This window comes from Engraulis encrasicolus, chromosome 24 (assembly GCF_034702125.1).
Source record: "Engraulis encrasicolus isolate BLACKSEA-1 chromosome 24, IST_EnEncr_1.0, whole genome shotgun sequence".
Taxonomy (NCBI): domain Eukaryota; kingdom Metazoa; phylum Chordata; class Actinopteri; order Clupeiformes; family Engraulidae; genus Engraulis; species Engraulis encrasicolus.
The window spans coordinates 35,779,050-35,800,964 of NC_085880.1; the positions used below are offsets into that span (position 1 = coordinate 35,779,050).

At 41.8% G+C, this 21,915-nt stretch overlaps 2 protein-coding genes across 2 annotated transcripts in view; both read right to left on the reverse strand.

The window, feature by feature from the left end:
- The window catches only part of smc2 (structural maintenance of chromosomes 2), a 32,919-nt gene extending 15,210 nt beyond the window's left edge, over positions 1–17,709 (reverse strand). The window contains exons 1-14 of the mRNA XM_063192158.1: positions 17,404–17,709; positions 17,056–17,205; positions 16,725–16,847; positions 16,596–16,634; positions 16,195–16,305; positions 16,016–16,060; positions 15,482–15,715; positions 15,162–15,311; positions 9,724–9,957; positions 8,777–8,936; positions 5,938–6,055; positions 5,631–5,769; positions 3,088–3,207; positions 2,677–2,881 (exon numbers count right to left, since the gene is read on the reverse strand). Of these exons, the coding sequence (XP_063048228.1) occupies positions 2,677–2,881; positions 3,088–3,207; positions 5,631–5,769; positions 5,938–6,055; positions 8,777–8,936; positions 9,724–9,957; positions 15,162–15,311; positions 15,482–15,715; positions 16,016–16,060; positions 16,195–16,305; positions 16,596–16,634; positions 16,725–16,847; positions 17,056–17,205; positions 17,404–17,571 (1,996 nt within the window). The 5' untranslated portion in view covers positions 17,572–17,709. The remainder of the gene's footprint in view (positions 1–2,676; positions 2,882–3,087; positions 3,208–5,630; positions 5,770–5,937; positions 6,056–8,776; positions 8,937–9,723; positions 9,958–15,161; positions 15,312–15,481; positions 15,716–16,015; positions 16,061–16,194; positions 16,306–16,595; positions 16,635–16,724; positions 16,848–17,055; positions 17,206–17,403) is intronic.
- Positions 17,710–19,108: 1,399 nt separating this feature from the next.
- Positions 19,109–21,876, reverse strand: exoc1l (exocyst complex component 1 like). Its single transcript, XM_063192156.1, has 4 exons — positions 21,535–21,876; positions 20,926–21,065; positions 20,495–20,658; positions 19,109–19,726 (listed from the first exon to the last, which is right to left on the reverse strand). The coding sequence occupies exons 1-4, from the start codon at positions 21,537–21,539 to the stop codon at positions 19,466–19,468; spliced, it is 570 nt and encodes a 189-aa protein (XP_063048226.1). The 5' UTR covers positions 21,540–21,876; the 3' UTR covers positions 19,109–19,465.
- Between the last annotated feature and the right edge of the window lie 39 nt (positions 21,877–21,915).

Sequence of the window (21,915 nt, forward strand, 5' to 3'; positions counted from 1 at the left end):
GTATAATCCTCCAGAAAAGGCTGAAGATATATTGCAACAAATCCTGTGGTTTAACTCTAATATTTTGAGTGGAGGCAAAGTTATTTTCTTTATAAGCAAATGTTCATTAAAGGAATTCTTTTTGTGAATGACATTGTAAACGAGAAACATCAAATCCTCTCATATAAACAGTTAAGAGACAGGTATGGGGAGGTATGTACAACTCAACAATACAATCAATTAACTTCATCTCTACCATCAAGGTGAAAGCAAAAAATTAAAACGAGCAGTGACAGTAATTTAGTGTGTAGACCAAATATAAAGCAGAACAAATGGCTAAATCAAACAAAAATAAACAAGGAAATATATAAGTTCTACCTACATACAGATAAATTGGTTGAGCTCCCAAGTAACATTTTTGATAGCTGGGAAAAAATGATGGATTCTCCTCTCTTATGGAAGGAAATCTTCAATAATTTGTATGAATCATCATTAGATATAAAAATATGATTTTTTTTCAATATAAATTAATTTTTAAATTTGCTTAGTTCATAAATGTCTACGGTATAGAAATATCAGCGCAAAATTAAGTTATAATTCCTTCCTGGGATGGGGGCGGGGGTTGGGAAAGGGGGGCTAGTGTTGTTTAATTAATATATAGTTTGAAGTGTTGGGGGACACACAGATTGGTTTTGTATTTGTTTTCTCCTGTCTTTCCTTTTTTCTGTAACCTTTTATTATCCTTTATTGTATATATTACATTTTGTTGTTGTTAAAAGAAAAACTTAATACATTAATTTGTTAAAAGAGAAAAAAAAAAAGAAAAAAAAAAAGGAAGACAATATAAGTCCCCCATAAGGGGGGGTTGGTGGTTGGGTTTAACAAAAAACAAAACAAAAAAGGTCGATGATGCAAGTGTGGAACAAATCACTGAGACTGAACTTTTAAAGACAAACTGGGCTACTTCACACAGTGACTAGACCCAGGGACTATTCCATCAACGACGTCAACCCCAAATCCGAGTTCAAGTCTAAAGCTAAACTGTGCTATTTTAAGACGGCGATCCGTTCCATCAGTCTTGCTAACCTGAAACTCGGTTTAAGGTAATTTATGCTCCAACTCAAACCTGGTAGCTCCCAGGTTTAACGCCAGGCTTAATTAATCAGTATTTCAAAAAAAATGTCAACCTGTAGGGAACAACCTGACCGTTCCGCATATTCCCGCAAGCATTTTGCGAGATCAAAGCAGTCTAACCATTTAAACAGTCTTTGGGGTAATAATTGCAGTTAAAACTACAATTATTACCATTGTCTTTCATTCCGGTGGATGTCTGATAACTAGCACATTTTTAGAAAACTTTTATGGTCTTGATAATAAGATGAGTTTTGAACAATTCCTCCCACGGAGATGAAGGTGTAGATGGCCCAGTGGGAAGGTGCGCTGCGTAATATTAGCCTGACCAAATAATCAATGCATCGCTCAGACTTGAGGACAATATTATATGATATTATAGTATTGGATCCACGGCATTATGATTCAAATTTTATTGGGAAACTACTAGTTGCGTTGTTTAATATGCGCCAAATGCACAGCCCACGGAGCAGCCCCCACCCTCTCCAGTTTGTGTCTGTGTATATGCGTCGAGTGTGACAGCAAAAAAAGTAACACTGAAATGGGGCTGCGCTTGTTCCAACCTTGTTATGAAGATATTAACTGTCAACTAAAACCATTAAAGTGAACAGAAGAGAAACGCCCAGTGTGACTGCCCAAGAGCTGCGCAGTGTCAGTGCCGAAAGCCCGTCAAAGGTCTTGGCGGACGGCAATGTCCCAGTTTACACCAAGCACTATCAAATGTCCTGGTTACAGACATCACATCGCCATCATCAAGTTGTTGTATTTCAGTTGAATATGTAAGAGGGCTTGGGGAGGGGCTTAGACTATCAGCGAGCCTATTGGCTATTCAGATACTGAACGAATATCTGAATTCCAACTGCCGGGGGTGGCTGCAGGGTCAGACTCCGTGGTCAGCAAGCGAAAGTATTGAGCCAGCGCGGTCACTACGGAGGATGATACTCAGGCTAGCGTAATATGCGGTTGCACCGGGTTCAAGTCTTGCATGGCGACATGTTTAGAAATGAAAACTTCATAACATACATTTACCTATTATCTCCTTTGATGTCGCTTTGTGGGTGGCTTCATTCTCTATCAAGCAATAGGCCTACATTTAAATATAGAACTTTACATTTTACAGCATAGGCAATAAAAAACGTCTTCACAACCACCTTATAGACGTGGCTGACGCTTGGAATTTGCATTACAATGATTCAGCGAATGCTCTCTGCCTAACGTTTTACCTATGCTTTATTTCATCCTAAAACAAATTCTTCTGAAAGATAAAATTAAACACTTCAGATGATGGAAGCATTTTATTTTTACGCATTGAATAACATCGGCACACCTGCGCCTTCCTCAGTCTTTCTTCCTGAACTTTTAAACTTGATCTAATTAGCCATTTTTAAGTAGGATTTGTAAAACCACCCTCTTTGCAAAACACTCTGATTTAAGTGCAATGATGGCATGATTTCAATCTAATCGGTTTTCTTTGTTCACACCAAATGCTGGTGAATGCTCATTGTGTGTGAGAGAGGGGGAAGGAGGCGTTAATGAATTTAGTAGGAGTGTTTGTGTGTGTGTCACCTCCGGTCAGCGTTCCCTGCGGGTCAAACACATCTCCTCCCAGCGTGACAGTCTTGGTGCTGACCCGCTTGTCGAAGGCCACCTTCTTGGCGTTGTCCAGGGTGTCACATACCAGCGTGGTACCAAAGACGTACTCCATGGCCTTCTGCACCTCACTCTCAGAGCCCACCAGGGACAACGCAGTGTGCACATTATCAGCACCCACCTAGAGACATGAAACGCATAGAGAGAGGGAGAGAGACAGAGAAAGAAAGTTTTGATGAGACTACGGATACCGCAAAAAAAGTTAATGAAAAGCTAAAAGTTCTTGAAGTAAAAACAAAGTAAGCAACAATAAGATGATTGCCTCTGCACTCTACAAGTGGATGAAGTTTCATGTAAATAAAATTAGTAAATGCATAAAAACATTACCAGTTCCTTGGCACTCCTGACCACGTTGTCATTGAGGGTCCTGGCTGCTATCTTGTTAAGGGGGATGATGGTGTAGCGGCGCTTCAGTTCGCCCTTCTCCAGGAGCTTCTTGCCAGTCACCTAATAAAACAAGAGCATCAGTCAGCCATCTGTTCGTGCCAACCTGGGAGGTTTCATAACGTTAGAAACTTTATTGCTCACACAGTGGATATTGAAAAACAAACCCAAAAATAGCTAATAACGTCAGCATAAAATTAACAAAGAATTTGAAAAGATGAAGTCTTTTTTACTTATTAAGGCTACTCAAACATTATGAGTAAAATTTAGCACACTGTAGTCTTTCAGGGGGAAATTTATCTTTGACTTTGCCGCTGGCATGTCATATGGACAGTTAATGAAATAAATTAATTAATAACAATAGAGAGACACAATTAACAATTAAATAACAGGCAGTTGGCCATGCAGAGAGAAATTTGCTTTTGTCTGGACAACCACGCAGTAGGAGCAACTACAGCTGCAGTAATAACACCGGTGTCCGGTCTATATGAGCAACCCATCGAGATGTGACCCTTTTCGCTACTGAGCATGTACATGCATGCGCACGCCCTCGCGGCGGTTTTCGCGGGTGATTGCCCATCGAATTGTGCGAAATTGCATACTCTCGTATGGGTTAAGTAAGGCTGGTTTGGTACCATAGCAAGGCAAGGCAAGGCAAGGCAAGTTTATTTATATAGCGCATTTCATACACAGGTGCAACTCAATGTGCTTCACAAAGTTAACAAATGTGAATGAAAAGAAACATGGAAGGAAGAAGGAAATAAATTAGAGTAAAAAAAAACATTTAAAACATTAAGATAAAACATAAGGTAAAAATAATAATAAAATAAAATGAACATAATAATAATGATAATAATAATAATAATAATAATAATAATAAAAAGAATGATATGTAATTTAAGCTAGAGGAAAAACATCTGAGAACAGCTTTGTCTTGAGTCTAGATTTAAAGCCATCAATAGTGGGTGCATTTTTTACGTCATCTGGAAGCTGGTTCCAAAGCTTTGAAGCATAGAAGCTAAAGGCTGCCTCTCCACACTTTGTTTTGACTTTTGGAATCACCAGCAAATCATCAACATCAAAACCTGGATGACACACAATCTCCTCAAACTGAACAGCAATAAAACTGAGCTCATGGTGGTGGCACCAGCAATGCTGCAAAGGAAGGTTGGAGATCTCCACCTGGACATCGATGGATGCACCATCACCCCATCCCCTGAAGTACGTAACCTGGGTGTCATCTTGGATTCATCACTTTCACTTCACTCCCACATCAAAAGTGTCACCAAATCGGCATTCTATCATCTCCAAAACATCTCCAGACTCAGGCCTTCACTCTCCAAGACAGTTACGGAGACGCTCACTCACTCCTTCATCTCCTCCCGTCTGGACTACTGCAATGCCATCCTGCTTGGTCTATCCAACAAGGCCCTAGACAAGCTGCAATATGTCCAGAACTCTGCTGCCAGGATCATAACAGGCACTAGACCCTGGCAGCACATCACCCCCATACTCAAGCAGCTTCACTGGCTCCCCATCAAGTCACGCATTACCTACAAAGTCCTCCTCCTAACCTTCAAGTCCCTCCATGGTCTGGCACCCCACTACCTCACAGACCTCCTTCACCCCTATGACCCCTCAAGATCCCTGCGGTCCTCTTCCAAGGGCCAGCTGATCGTCCCTCGTACCAGGCTCAAGGCCACCAGTGACAGAGCCTTCCATGTTGCTGCTCCCATTCTTTGCAACAATCTGCCCGACCACATCCAGAATGCCCCTTCACTGGCCATGTTTAAGCAACACCTTAAGACACATCTCTTCCTGGAGGCTTATCGCTGCTAGTTCCACAAGCACTTTCACTTACATGCATTCACACACACGCTCACACACTGACGCGCACACACACTCACACTTTCCAACACAACACTCTGTGAAGCGTCCTTGGGTGTTTTGAAAGGCGCTATATAAAATGAAAGTATTATTATTTATTATTATTATAAATAAAGTAATGGTTATAAACAGCCCTACGTGGACCATGGCCGATTGAAACGTCTTCCACAGAAAATAAAGGTCGCTCATTTAAATGAGGCAGCGCAAATCGATAGAACACCACTATCGAGTAAGGCTACCGGTCGCTCATCTCGACGAGGCAACATACCTCGACAGAACACCGGTACAACAGCTCTTCAGAGATATAATTAGAAGAAATTTGAGGAGGAGCATAGAATACAAATAAAATACAGGGGTGGACATGCTACGATTTTTATTACAACAATTTTCTTGAGGATGGAGAACTCGCATGCCATTAGCAACAGAATAGAGTAGAAAAGAATACAAAAGCAATACAGTCAGACTTGTTGTATAATTTTGTTAATTTCTTATTACGGGTGGGCTAAAAAATATGCTTTTAGAAATCCCCAAAATTTCAACGAACGTATATATCTCAACATGACGTATCCGACTAAAAGCAATAGCAGCATGGCCCTTACCTCGTTGTCTACCACCACATTGTAGAGCCGGCCTCCAGCCACCACCTCCAGGGCAGTGGCAGTGGACACGTCCTTCACTGTGAACAGGTTTGCCACCAGCCCCTTCACCTTACGCCGGTCCCAGCCACGCTCTGGATCCCTGCACATGAGAGAGGACCGAGGACATGGTTAGACCACATTCACTCATTCACCACACACGCACGCACACACAATAAGACTCAAAAAGCTCAGCCAACAAACATGCATCTAAGAGAGCGCTACAGTGGCAACAATCAGCAGTGTGTATGAATGAGATTGTCCAACTCACGTGTACTCGAAGCGCAGGTTTGGGAACTGGCCCATGAGGGTCTCATAGGTCTCCCTCAGCCGAGTGGTCTGATTGGCCAGCTGCCTCCTGCGCTCCACCAGACCCTCCTCTCGCCCATCTGCATTCGGTCAGACACAAACAAAATCACAGATTGAGGTTTACAAGTGAAGCATGCCCTTTAATTCAAATCCCACCCTTCCACTCCCTCTCACTCCATGGCTGAGATTAACTTGAGCAAAGCACCTAACCCCACAATGCTCCAGGGACTATAACCAATACCCTGTACAAAAAAAACTAAGTTGCTTTGGATAAAATAATCAGCTAAGTGTAATGTAATACAGTTCAATTCAGCAAATGAATGGTTCAATTTGGCTCAATGAAATCACATATGCTAAGGGTCACATCCAGGATTTTACATCCACTTCCTCCACTCCATCAAATCCTCCTGTCGCCCATCTGAGATCAGAGGTCAGACAGTGGCCTCGGTTAGATGGAGCATTTACTCCGATTGAACTCCATTTAATTCAGAATAACATGTAATTCCAATTTGGGATTGAGTTTAATGATGCTTTTAAAGCGGAATCAAGTTTATTCGGAAATTCCTTTTATTCGGAATAAGGTGGGTGGTTTATTCTAGCCTGGTCCTCACCATCCCATAATACCACCATTTGATTTTGTATTCATGGTCTGGAGTTTGTGTGATCTGACGCGATTGCAGAAAGCGGGAAGTTTGCACTCAGTTATGGTTTGAAATGATTGCCTCTCACCCAATCGCCGACAGCGCGATTAAAATCCTACCGGTCCAGACACTCCACAGAAAAGCAAGGCCAGACTACCGTAGTGGAGCCAATCCTTTGGCAGAAGTACGTAGGATGGCTCGTGAGGCAAGATTTATTCCTCTTAATTCCGAATAACTTAATTCCTCTTTTGTTGACAAGAGATATCTCCCATTATGTGCTTAAACGTCAAGGGTGCCAATACTATAGGCGGTGCTGTACATACTCATAGCAAGGGCCTTATAATTACAGGGTATCTGCACATTTTTCATCACCCAATTTAATGCTTTTTAATACCATTTTTAATACCTCCAACAGTAAAATTAATACCACTACACGGGTGTGCTTGTGTGTGTGTTACATGGTATAATATTGCTATTGTTATTACATTGCACTGTGTTATTTTATTCTCATTGCCTGCTCCCTAGTCACTTTCTGCACCAGATGTTTGTCATGACTTGTTAAAGAGGTTTCTGAATGATGTGGGAGTTTTCATGACTGCGGCCCCTTCCTTAGATAATTCATTATAATTTCAAATCAAGTAGCCATCATCTGTGTAACTCCATGTGCTAAAATATTCTTTCAGTTGATCTGGCTGCTGCATAGGTGGGCCCAAACTCTAATACCCTAGTCATTTTTGTGCTTAATTTAACCATAGAGATGACAACAAAAGAGTGAGGTGGCGCGCACACACACTACCCATTAGTTTAAAACCTCATTATCCAAAACTGAAACAATTTCAAAGTTGAGTATATTTGAAAAGTTTGATGACATTTCATGAAATACCTTCAATATAAAAATTAAAAATGGACCAACAATTCATCTTTTATAATGGATAAATATTGGAGCGCAGTGCACCTTAGTCTAGGAGAGATAACACCTGTGGCGTCAAAAGGGTTAAAAAAGAACGACTGCTCAGCTCTGGACTGCTCCTCCTGTTTGTTTCCCCCAGCTCCATCATAGAGACAGTAGTAGGCGTTATACTTTCAGGTTAGCAAATCGTTCGTCAGAGTGGGAGCAAAGAAACAGCAGCAGTGGAACTTAATGTGAATTCCACAAACATTTCCCTAACCGCTGACACGCGGCGACTGGAATAGCGATTTGGACATCCTCGCATATCCTCATTGCGACATTTAGCCTCGTAGAAAACACTCCGTTACTCGCCCGATTTATGTTACAACGCATTTCCACCGCTTGCAACTTCACAACACTCGTGCTCACTTCGGATTGCATTAGCATCTGACAGCATCAAATAATACACCACGAAGCTCGAGGACACTTTGAAGTAGCATATTGTATGAATGCATTCATCATACATTCATGAAATTATATGCGTTAGCAAACACAAACCTAAACGAGAGGGCATGGCTAACATTAGGAGAGAGAGCATTATAGAGCACGAGCAGGCTAGATGACGAGATACAAAGTTTGAAAACAATGCAGTCATTTTAAGACTTACGCTTTCGACGAGTAAACTGGCACCACAGATATAGCTTCCACGCTGCATATTGGTTGATGAAATTTAACAAGTTTCACTTTCAACTGTACTGCGGTCAGTCACACGCACTGTGGTGGATGGGATTTAGCCTACTAAGTCAGCCATCGCCATCATCCAGTAGGGGGATCCGAACGATAGGGTCTGCTACCCTGGTGGGCCTGTCACTGTCGAGTGCATTGTTTACCCCAGGCATGACTGACATTCTCGAAACCTTGTTGCCGCCTTTTATAGTTATGAAACAATGTTTTTACGGAAGACTGTCCAGGCATCTATATTTTAATACATTGTGTCTGAGTGGAATTTAATGCCAGGCCTTTTCATATTTAATGCCACACCTAAAAAAATAGCTAAATTTAATGCTTTTCACGGCCTTAAATCACATGTTCTAAATTTAATGCTTTTTAATACTTTTTATAATGCCCCGCGGGGACCCTGAATTAGGCATCTTCTACAACCGTTGATAGAAAAGGATGGACACACTTGCTGTTGTCATTGTTAAAATGGGAACATCCTCACTGCTGGAATGGGGATGGATAGATTGGTTTGTGTTTTCCACACTACAGACCTTCGTAGTTGAGCTTGTCCATCTCGGCCTGCAGCTTGTCCTTGCACTTGGTGACGGCCTGGAAGGCCTCTTGGTCCTTCTTGTAGCCGCTGTCCATCTTCTTCACCTGGGCCTGCTTACTCTTCAGCTCCTGCTCAGCGTGCTTCAGACGCATCTGGGCCTGGTGGAGACAGAGAAAGAGACAGAGGAGGACGCAAGAGGTCTTAGTCCATAGTGGGATTCACATTAAAAGCCCCAAAACATTCATTGTTTATTACCTCAACATTTAATGTTCAGTCAGAGGAAATGATCAACAATACAAATGCCAGCAGTTGCCATCCAACCTCTTATTTCCTCAATGGTCTCGACATTTCATTCTGAATTAACTCTATTTAATTCCCTTTTGAAAACATCATATAAACATTTCATAATTCCGTATTAAGGTTATTCAGAATTAAACTTTATTCCGAATCAAGTGGGTGTTTTTTTTTTCCTCTTTTAACTCTGAATAACTTTATTCCACTATCATATAAAAATATATTGTACTTGGAAAAACAATTTCACAATTTCAACATCATGCAAACGCGTAATTATTTCACAATAGTGCATTCCGCATTGAGGACGAATCTGCATGTTAAGTCGTGCTCTACAACGGCGCGGGAATGCACTTGTCACATGACCAGGTTCGCATGAGGCAAGTTGGTTTTCACACCGTCCCGGCCAGCAAATTTCTGTTGCTAAACACAAAGAAGCTCTGCTGTGCACTGACCAACAAAACAAGCAAAGGAAATGGCGAAATCATAGCCTGACCAAAACCACCCCTAACTGCAACCCATCACAAGGCGTTGTGGAGCATGTGTTAACATGCAAAATCGTGATGCACAAACACGATAGACGTTCAAGTAGGCATGTTACCTTAACGCTTTCGATGATGCCATGTTGGTACCTTGTACACCTGTGCAGCTCACCTGTTTGGCCTCGGTGTCTGCCTTGCTCATGTCGTTCTTGCAGGCCATCATCTGGCCCTGCAGCGTGGCCTCCTCTCCGTCCTCGTTGGTGGAGAGGCCGGCCGAGACGGCGCGGAAGTGCTGCTGAGCCGCCTCCAGGGCCTCAGAATCCTTCTGGCCTTCCTCCTGCACCGCGCTCAGACTCGCCGACGCCTTGGCCACCTCCTTCTCCTTAGAGGACAGCATCTTCTTATCCTGAGAACAGAGGAGGAGGAAGAAAAGGAGGAGAAAGGGGGAGAACGTTAATAACGTGCCAACAAACACTCAGATGCCTTTACCACCTCCTTCTCCGTAGAGGCAAGAGTCTTCTTACCCTGAGAAAAGAGGAGGAGTAAGAGAAAGGAGGAGGTTAATAGTAGAGATGCACCGTATCGTGATTTTTTTGCCGGTTACCGGATCCACTGCTTAAGATCCTGCCTGATCCAGAACCGGATCCTACGAAAGGGTTGAAACACATAGCCAACTCGCACTCGTGGGCCCTTTTTATTACGTTGTTCGCTTACTGCCACACTGCCTTCAACGGCCGCTTCCAAACGGCTTTCACTCCATGCAGCGATTGGGGTTGTGAAAGACTGACTGAAAAGCATAGGCTACGTAAAAAGTAGAGATGCCCCAGATCCTGATTTTTAGGTAACTGGATCCGGATCCACTGCTTAAGATCCTGCCGGATCTGGATAGTCTGAAAAACCCTATTATCCTGCCGGATCCGGAACCGGATCTTGGATCCTGTACATCTCCAGTTAATAGCATGCCAACAAACACTCAGATGCCTTGGCCACCTCCTTCTTGTTAGAGGCAAGAGTCAAAAATACTGAATCAGACCAAGATATCGCAAAACACGCCAACTCAATGCAAAAGCGTGCGCTCTAAGGCTGTAACGATACACCCAACCCACGATTCGGTTTGTATCACGATATATGACCCACGATTTTATTTTTTTAAAGGGAAAAAATAAGAAGAAAATAAATGATGGGCTATATTTATATATAGGCCTATGCTTTTTTTGCATTTACCTGCCTACATTATTTTTTTAGGTCTACTAAATGATGTTGCAGATATACAGTGAGGAGAATAAGTATTTGATCCCTTGCTGATTTTGTTGGTTTGCCCACTAATAAGGACATGATCATTCTATAATATTAATGATAAAATGTATTCTAATATAGAGAGACAGAATATCAAAAAGAAAATCCAGAAAATGACTTTGAAGAATATATTTTAATTGATTTGTATTCCATTGAGGAAAATAAGTATTTGACCCCTCTAGTCAAAGAAGACAAAATTACTTGGTTGCAAAGCCCTTGTTTTCTCATACAGAGGTCAGATGTTTCTTTCAGTTAATGACAATGTTTGTGGATATATTAGAAAGGATTTTTGTCCGCTTTTCTTTGCAGATCATCTCTAAATCACTTAAGTTGTATGACTGTAGCTTGCCAAATGGGAGCTTCTGTTCCCTTCACAGGATTAGTATAGGGTAAATGTTTGGAAACTGTCTAGGCCACTTCATGACCTTAATATGCTTCTGCTTGAGCTACTCCTTCGTTGCTTGGGCTGTATGTTATGGATTATTATCATATTGGGAGGCCAATCCATGACCCACCTTCAGTCTAGTGGTGGTGGGAAAGAGGTTGGCATGCAGCATTGTACGTTTACATGTCTCCTTCCATCCATTTCTTGACGATGTGAAGTTGTCCTGTGTCTTGGCCAGACAAACAACCTCAAAACATAATGTTACCACTTTCATTTATGATGTTGGAGAAGGTGTTGTTCTTGGGATCATAGGCAGCATTTCTCTTCCTCCAAACACATCGAGTTGTGTTAATGCCAAACAGTTTAATTTTGGTGTCATCTGATTCCAGCACCTCCCAATCATATCCTAATCCAGTTTGATGTTCATTGGCAAATCTCAGGTGAGCCTGAACAGGCTCCTTCTGAAGCCGGGGTACCATACATGCACTGCAAGATTTTAATCCGCTGTGGTATCAAGTGTTTCCAATAGTTTTCTTAGTGATTGAGGTCCCAGCTGCCTTGAGATCATTTCCTAGCTCCTCCCATACAGTTTTAAGGTGCTTTATCTCCTTTTTTCTGGTTATTAAATTCCCACAAGGTCAAATCTTGTATGGAACCAGAGACAGGCCTCAGATTGATGATTGATGATCATTTTGTATGTCCTAAAATTGGGAAGAAATGCACCAACAGTTTGCTCTTTAATATCCAGGAGCCCATTTCAGCCTTGTTGAGTTCTAAAATCTTGTCCCTGACATCCTTTGACAGATTTTTGGTCTGTCCCATGTTGGGGAGTTTAGTTTGATTGATTGACTGATTCTATGGACTGATTCTGCAGATTCAATGTGTCTTTTGTGCAGGTTACTATTAACAGGTGTGTTCAATTCAGATAACAAGTTGATTGGAAGTGCCATTTGATCTGCGGGATCAGAACTCTTAATGGTTGGCAGGGGATCAAATACTTATTTCCCTCAATTAAATATAAATAAATTATTATATATTCTTTAGAGTTAATTTCTGGATTTTCTTTTTGATATTCTGTCTCTCCATATTAGAATACATATTATCATTAATGTTAAAGACTGACCATGTCTTTATTAGTGGGCAAACCAACAAAATCAGCAAGGGATCAAATACTTATTCTCCTCACTGTAGGCCTACTACTGCAACCTGTTCCCCTGGTCATCAAAGCACAACACAGATAAATAAGGGATATAGTTCACCAAGGAAAAATAGGCTTATTACTAATAGGCTTAGATCATATCATGCTGAGATGCTGACCATGTGTGAGAGACAGAGATGGAGAGAGAAGGGTCAGGGTTCCAATAGGCTATAGGTAGCCTATAACAACTGTCTCACATTATCAAACATTATCCAATTAATATCCAAACATTAACTGAAAACAACACTGGTCATATTTCGTCAGGAAACATGTTGTATTAAGTTACTTACAGAAATGCAACACTTAATTTTGATGTTTAATATTTTTGTAACTGTTTTGATCGTGCAGCAGCGCGCACACGCTTATACAAATAAAACCTGAACCTCAAAACATGAACCTCAGTTATGTTCTCAGAATGCAACACGCACGTTGTCCTTTGTTTGGTTTTGTGATTTGACATTTTGAAATGGAGCATGTTTTCGCTAGGCAGGCTTTCAATGTGGGGAGGATATAATGCTGCCTAATATCCACATCGACCTCAACGTTCGCCCGACTTCAGACACTCTCTTATGAGCGTATAGAGCTCTTTCAAAGCTCTTTCAAATTTGGGCAGGCGGAGCATCTCGCTCTCTCGCACTCTTTCTCTCTCTCCGCTCAACGTCTATCTCCACTCAACATACATCGGCGCATGCATGAATCAAAAAAATCTTCACACGTTTGATAAAGCCTTCTTGGTCTGTTGTTCATTTCTGTGCTTTACCTTCCGACGTTTGCCCAAGTTTTTTTTGTCTCGCGGTCGCGGAGGTTGCTCAGGCAATGAATAACAACCAATGCACGTGCTGGTTGGACGGAACATTTTACAGGAGAGAGGGGTGAATGGAAGTGTTACTCGCTCATGTGCGCCCCATTTCTAATTGTCTTTGAGCGCATATACAAGCATTAAGCGCATATGCAAGCATTTGCCTGTATCCTGCTGTTTTCTAGACTGAGGGGTAACAACTTTAAAAGGGCGCATCGCGATTCTGCGAGGAAGGTTCGCGATAGGGGTTCGTGGGTCTGCGTACCGCGATCCCTCGGTTCGATGCAATATCGTTACAGCCTTAGTGCGCTCAAGTTGGGTCTCCTAAGGGGGCTCCTAAGACGTGCACTACCGCCATCTACAGCGCTAAGGGTCGGGACTTCATTGATTCTCAACCTCAGGACTCCGAAGGTCTCCTAACCGAAGGTCTCCTAAAAGGGGCGTTCACCCGACATAAAGTGGATACCGGAAAGGAAACAAAATGACGCTTCTTGTTAGATCCACCTTCTTTGGTCTTATCTTGATGTTAAGAACATCCTGGCACTCAGACATCTTACCAGGAGAGGCATCTTGTCCACAGCAGACCACCGTGTTCTCATAATAATTTACACACGCATGCCTTGTGGATGGGTGTGTTGATGCATAGAGATCAATAACATGAAAACACATACACAAAACAATCTTCTAGGCAGTGGGACAAAGGTAAATGGCACAAGCACACATGCACACACACCACACACAGAGAAGCTATTGTCAACGAAGGCTTGTAGCAGTGACCACAAATCAATAGACGATTTCAGGCCAATGATATGAAAAGTGATGGCCCCCTTCACTGACAATGGCAAGGCATTGCTGTGAAAGTGCCAGCTTTTATGGGATGATTTTTTCACACTCAAACTTCAACTTGGCCATAAGCTACTTTGTGTTATATTGCGTGCTGCGTTTTTTTGTTTGCCCATTTGCCAAAGATGGTGCTTATAGTTGAGGTGATTGTTCTGTCAACCTGGCCATCAAAAAAAAGAGATAGGGAGAAATATGGATGAAATTGGGGAGAATGGAGAGACTGAAGAACCAACAAATTGATGTGCGTGCGCCAATTGTGCAGTGTGTGACATCATGTAAACGTGAGGTCACACACTTGACATGATTGTGAAGTGAGACATGACGTCTACATGATGTGTTTAATTTCGAATTAATAATACTGGATAGCCCCGTCGAGATTACATTTGCACTTCCATAGAATTCAGAACTGGGGAGTGTTTATATGAGTTTATATACACTCGCCTCCAAAAGAGTTGTCGCCTATCCATCTGTTTGGAATAACAGCTAATAACCTGACTTTCAATTAATCACAATGCATGCTGCTGGTGTGTGAGGGCTTTTATCATTGATTACATCATGAAGTTAAAAATGTATTGCTCTACGAATAGCAAATATGTCATTGAACATATGTCAATATCTCTCATTGAACTCCATTGATTTTCATTGTGTTGCTTTCCATGATTACAATGACCCTAAACATACACCTAAGGCCAAAGTTGATTTTCTGGAGAGGTGTGAGTGAATCAGTGATTAAGTATGACACCCGATCTGCGTATTTGAAGTGTTTTGAAGTGACTTATCTGCTCATTTTCACATTATGTTCGATAGGCGACAAAACTTTTGTCTTGTCAAAATCTGCCCTGTCTGTGTTCATTAAAGGGTCAATCTTTCTTTGGTGCATGAAATTTATTTTTGTACATACATTTTCATTCGAGAGGGTTGTAGCTTTCATATGAGTGACTTCTGAAGCCAAGTGATTAATTGAAAGTCAGGTTATTAGCTGTTATTCCAAACAGATGGGTAGGCGACAACTCTTTTGGAGGCGAGTGTAAGTTTTATTCTGAATTAAATGTCATGTAACAGAGGCCATTATGATCTGTGATTGCTCACCTCCTCCATGTTCTTGACAAGCTCCTTCCTCTTCTTGGTCTCGTCCTTGAGGTTCTGCTTCTTCATGTCCAGGGCGCTCTGGGCCTTGGCATCCACACGTTGCACCTCCGCCAAAGTCGTCTCCAGCGCTTTCAGGGCGCCACCCGTCTCCTATACACACAAACAATAAATTAGAGAGAACAAACAAACATGTCATTCACACACACACTCATCTCTTCTCCACACACACCTTGCCTTGTTTTTTTTCGAACTCCTAGATCTCCAGACCAGAGGGGCTCGTTTGGCCTAATTCACACACACACACACACGCACACACACACCTTGTCTTTTCTCTTCTCGAGCTCCTGGATCTCCAGCGAGAGGGCCTTGAGCTTGGCCTCGTTCTCGGCCATGCTCTCTCTCAGCTTGCCGATGGCCTCCTGCATGCTCTGCAGCGCCGCCGCAGACTTCACCTTGGTCTGCTCCGCCACCACAAACTGCCAAGCCACGTACAGCCGGCTCAGGTGCTCAATCTCACGCATCAGCTTCTGGTACTCCAGGTAGGACGACCTTTCCTGGGGAGCAAGAGACAGAGACAGAAACAGAGAGAGAGAGACAGAGTGAGTGTGTGTTATGTCACATCATGGTGTGGGATGTTCATTTAGAACAACATTCACTGGCCATGTTGACATGATGCTTTTAATTTCAAATTAAACAGTTCCGTCGAGTTTACATTGCACTTTCATTTACTTCCGAACTGTAAAGTTTTATTCAGAATTAAATTCAGTTTATTGTGAATTAAATGTCTTGTGTAAACTAGGCCACTGCCATCCATATCTTAAATACTGGATTAAAGTAAGTAAGGAGTTGAAGACCTCTTTCAGCTTCTGCATCGCTGGAGTAATCTCTTCATCCAAAATCTGTGAATAGCAAACAAAATCAAATTTGCAGTTGATGAGCAAACAAGCAATAGCTTTGGGACACATGAACGGCTGTGACACAACGGTCGTGCTTACATACAGGGGAGACAACCAAATTAAGTTAGAAAACACACCGTCTGGATCTCCTTGAGTTTGGCCTCTTTCTTTTCAATGGTCTTCTGAGCGCTGATCTTTTTGCACTCGTACATGCGTGTCCCAGCAGCCTCCTCAATCATGGACAGAATCTAAACACACACACACACACACACACACACACACACACACACACACACACACACACACACACACACACACACACTTTGTGCTTCAGCCTCAATACCAGGTGTATTCATTCATTTGGTTATTCATTATTAATCAATGTCTCTATTGACATCTATGTATTAACATTGTTGCCAATTCTGTGCCATGGACCTACATTCGAAAGATGTCGAAGAGGAAACACATTACCCATTTAGCACACAGTACAAGCATGAGAAAACTTCATCCTCGATTCCAATAGGACACAAGAACTCACCTCTGGTGGCTTCATGTTCAACACTTTGGTGATTCTCCCCTGTGAAGTGACATAATGAATTAGGATAAACAAGTTCAACATGTCAGTGGTGACAAAAGGAATTTCTTTTAAAATAACTCCATATTTTACCTGCATGATGAGGAAGTGTGGGTTGTTGACGTTGAGACCAACGGAGCAAAACAGATCCTGGACGCGGGTGTTGTTGGCGTTCACCCCGTTGATGAGGTACTTGTTTCTCCCTCCGATCACCACCTACAACGGGGAGAACACCAACTTACTGTCCGCATCCGCCATGACCATAACAGACACTTGTCGGGTTGTGCGCTATAGCCGTTTCGTATTGTTTGGGTCAGAGAGCGTGGTAGCAGAGAGTAGAGACTAAAATAATCTCTGTTGGTAGCTTTATCAACAGACACCCAACCGAAATGTAGGTTTTAACAGAACTCTGTTATTTTCTTACCTGTCTGGTTATCGTGATTTCATCGTGGGTCTCAAATCCGAGTGGGCTCTGTTTCTTGTCAGAGTTGTCAAACGTGATTGAAACGGTAGCTTTCGTGATGCCAGCCAGACCATTCTTGTACACCAAATCTTGGAGGTTGGTTGCTCTCACCTAAAATGGTATGCGTTTTAAATACAACACCGTTTGTAACATTAATATGAGAATAATGATGATGGCTACGGTCGGTTGATAACCGGGCCTGTTACTGTCGTGTCGTCACACAAGCAAGCACACAGCACAGCACTACAACAAAACAAAATAGATAGCTTCCCCTACGGCTAATAAAGTTAAATGTGGAGAAGATTTTACCTGGGCAAGGTTTGTTATTCCCAGGAGAAAGCATATGGAGTCCAAAATGTTGGATTTGCCGCTGCCGTTCAATCCAGTGATGGCATTAAAAAGCGGGTCAAATCCATTGATTTCAGTCCTCTCGGCATAGGACTTGAACCCCTCTAGAATAATGGATTTTACGTGCATCTTGATCCGAGTCTATAATCGACGTTTTCAATTCCGTAGCTTGGTCCAAAGGCTAATTCGTCTGACTGAAATCTTACAAACAAAATGAAACCAGTACCGCACTTTTACTCGGCCGATAGAAACATCACTAGGCGTTGCTCAAACTTGAATTTTGGCGCCAGCTATGAGGATTTTGTTGCTGCCCCATACTCCGCCTGCTTAAAATTCTGGTTTGGTTTAAATTCTATTTCTAACGCCACAAAGCACACGACACGTTTGCTCTAACTATATTTTAATGGTGAGAACTTCACTGAAGGCTTTATGTTATGTGTTATATTGACCATTTAAAAATGCACAATTTTATTCAGGACTATTTGCCTAGACAAATGGGTCCTGAAAAGCAAAATAATGCGCGAGACTGACACCTGCTGGAGAGTGGGCGAGACTGACACCACAGCCCTTTTTTAGAAAGGCAGAGACGTAAAGAATCTATGGTACACGTCTCCCTCACAGAAAAAAAAATAGTCTAGTTCTACTACCTGATGCGCCACTTTATATTTAGCCACTGACCAGTCTATATTATATAGCCTATTATATATCTTAGAAAGAAAGAAAGAAAGAACGAAAGAAAGAAAGAAAGCGTATTTAATTTAATTCAGTTAGGAAAGCCCATCTGAAACATAGGAAGTTGGGAAGTTATGGTGTTGTTTATTTACTACTTCATTGTATTGTGGTGTTGTGTGCATCGTGTGTAAATTATGCATAGAATTAGGTAGCCTATTCACTCGCCGCTTTTGATTTATGACTTAATGACTTCTGACTCATAATTAATAATAGTATGAAGTACAGTAATAGTATTGAACTGTGAACTGTTTTCACATTGTGTGTGTCTTCCATCAGAAGCAAAGTGTACATGGTGAGGCAGTTAACACAGTTTAAACACATAGGGCCTAGTTTAATTGTCAGACGGAGATTTGCATTTTTAGCAGCAAGCAACAAGCAAGTCACAACATTTAAGACACACACCTCTGCACTTGATGTGTAGATCTTGGCTGACCACGAATAAGGAAAAAACAGTAGCAGCTTCATAGATTTACTACTCTGGGCTATATTTATAAATATGCACACCTACAGTCAAAGCAAAATCAAAATATTCTAAGTAATATTTGAAGTGTTACAATTTAATGGCACAATATATGCATGTCTAAGTCACAGTAGTCAGTCACACCGTTGGAATGTGTTGTATGGTCAGTTGGAGTGGTGCTGATTACACAGTCTGACCACACTATGATGAAGGAGTGGCTGGTTGTGTCTCTCCAGAGAGTTTCTTTCATGTGCCTTTCCATCCATCACACAAAAAGGGTGAAGCAGCCTGTCACATAAATAACTACTTATGGGTGTAAGGTTTTCACATGTTTGGTGTACCTTTGTTTTTACCTCAGCATTAGTGACATTTTTGACAGCATCCATCTTCCTTTTTTCAACTACCTCACTAACAGCCTAATGCAACATTGCCATTCTGCTCCCTTTCAGAATAGCTTTCAGCCCATAACGTAGACCTACAACACAACAAGATGAATAAACTAATAATAAAATGCACATTGTTCTGCACTGTGTCACTAAGGAGTCGAGGCACTCGTGTGCCAACAGTGGGATGTAGAAACCAGATCCACAGAAATGAGTGATACAGCACATGACAGGTGAACCCGTGTGAAAAGAATGCAGTATGTACAGTTGTGTCCAGTTGCAATGTCCGGAGTAGTGCCATGTCTAAGGCACAACAGAGCAGGAGAGAGAGAAGATCCAGAACAGGTTGAGTGTGTAGAAGACAATCAGCACAGTTCTAGAATTCTATTCAAAAAGTGGCAGTTGCTCTGAGAATTCCACATGCATCCCTCCTCTGCTGGTGCCATGATCATGGAGCAGGGCACATCGAGAGCCACACCAGGTTGAAGGCGTAGAAGCAGACCTGCATGAGCGGGGTGCAGTCCCCTTGCTCGGAGGCATTGACGGCCGGCTCAATGTATGTCTCATCAAAGTTCTTGAGCGCCAGGGGCGTCTGGTAGTGGGAGACACTCAAGGCCGCCAGGCAGCGGGCCATGGAGTACTTGGCTGCACAGTTGATTGCCTGCACAAAGCGGACTGTACCAAAATGCATCAGGAAGCAGGGGTCATCCTACCAAATTAAAAAAAGGATGTAAGAAAGGTACATTTACATCACAGTGATGTGAATATCCACTTTGTTATATACAGATTTACTGTAAATATCCCACTGTGTTGTATAGGCCTAACTACTTTTTAAATGGGTGCACTTAAGTGAGTTTCTTTCAACATCATTGTGCATATATATAGTGAAAGTTGTACAAAATTAAAGGTCATTTTTTTATTCCATTCACAGTACATGACAGCACAGGATGACAACACAAGTGTGAGTATAACACATGCACACATAGGGCCTATAAAGACAACAACAGACAGATGGATAGACCAAGTCGATATGAAATTATGATTACACCCTATTTTTAAGTGGTTTCAGAGAGCATTCTCGTGTACATACAGTAACACACACAGGTATACAGACAGACAAGAAATAAAGACATTGGTAGACAGAGAGTCGGATGGACAGACAGCATAGGTGTCAAAAGTAAAAGTAGGCCTAAATGTTTTAAAAAACTTATCAGTAGACATGTGTACTTGCCTTATGATCAGCTGACTCTGCATTGGTTAGTAGTGGGTCATTGTTAGGTTTTTAGTGTTTTTCAGTAACAACATAGTCTCAAGTCTCAATCTCATTCTCATTAGTTACGTACAATGGAGTAAATGGTGTAACAGCTATAATATCATATGCTAGTGTTGTACTCACACCATAAATTTACCTTTACTTTTGACACCTCTGATAGACAGTAGATAGATGACAGACATACAAACAGATAGATTCACTCACTATGTCGGGGTTCCTTCCATCGAGCAACACCAGCTCGTCCAGTGGCCACACCTCAGTCTTCTGATAGGAGTCCACCAAATGAGAGCGTTTGAACCTTTTTGAGTCAGACGATTGACGCTTCTGGCATTGTACCACACACAGCTGGACCTCCTTATTCTTCAACACTTATTTCCATCATAAAAACCTTTTACATGTTACTTCAATTTGATTTGCATTTCTCTTACAATCATGTAACTGTCATAGATTTAATGTCATGAGTAGTTCATATCACAAAGAGTACAGAGACCATGACCATAACATAAATTCTAGACTATATTTTCTTTTTTAATAACCATTTAACAATTTTTCAAAGCCTTTTTTTATTGCATCAGTAAGCAACTGGAACGATGCTGCCCTTTTGTCATACATGTTAAATAAGACTAATGATTTACCTGAGACACAGAGGAAATGCCTGCACTGAGTTGGCTCTTCGATCTCGATGAAGTTTTTCAGCGTCTGTCCCTCTGGCCAAAACAACCTCTTCTGCATATCTTCTCTTAACAGGGATGACATTTCCCTATACGAAATAGGCCTATATCACAACAAGCAAGAAAGCACAATGACATGAAGGTACAGCTCTCCTGGACTGACAGCCTTTTTCTGGTGTTTCTCTGAATGTCCTCCTCCCTCTTTTCACCTCTCTCTCTCTCTCTCTCTCTCTCTCTCTCTCTCTCTCTCTCTCTCTCTCTCTCTCTCTCTCTCTCTCTCTCTCCCCCTCCCTCCCTCTCTGTCTCTTTTTCATCAATCATGAATATTCATTAAAGCCTCCCAGAGGAGGACTGCAGTCTTTCAGCTATCAAACATTTCCCCCATCTACAACTTTATTGCAGGCTCAATTAGGGGCCATTACAGCTTGTCAGGATACAAATATGTGATGTCCATTAAGAATGGTAGTGCCATTAGCCTTCCCATTCTGAGTTGAATTCAAGATAGCCAAGCCTATGAGGTTTTTTTTTGTGTGTGTGTTTTTTTTTTTACAGCGTCACACCAGAAAACATTACCTCATTAAAAGTGGCCATGCAGGAACTCGGACACCATTATTCAATTTTTCTCTCTGCTGTCAAATGATCCAATAGCTTTCAGAGGAGGGAGAGAGTACTGTAATGTGTTGCACCTTGGGAATTGTCTTATTCTGTATTATCCATAAAAGAGCTAAATGTATCATACAGAGTAAAATCTCCAAGGATATTCATTCATAAAGAAGCACAATTTTAGGCAGTGGTGCTGCATATGTTTATATGTGGTGGTAACCGATGTGTTTACTTTGTGCTTTCGTCCAAAACGAAGATTGTGTTTGACTGTTACTTTGTATCCTGCCTGCTATATCTTGGTGTAGCCTAAAAGAAAGAAAGAAAGAAAAAAAAAACAAGCAAACAAAAAAA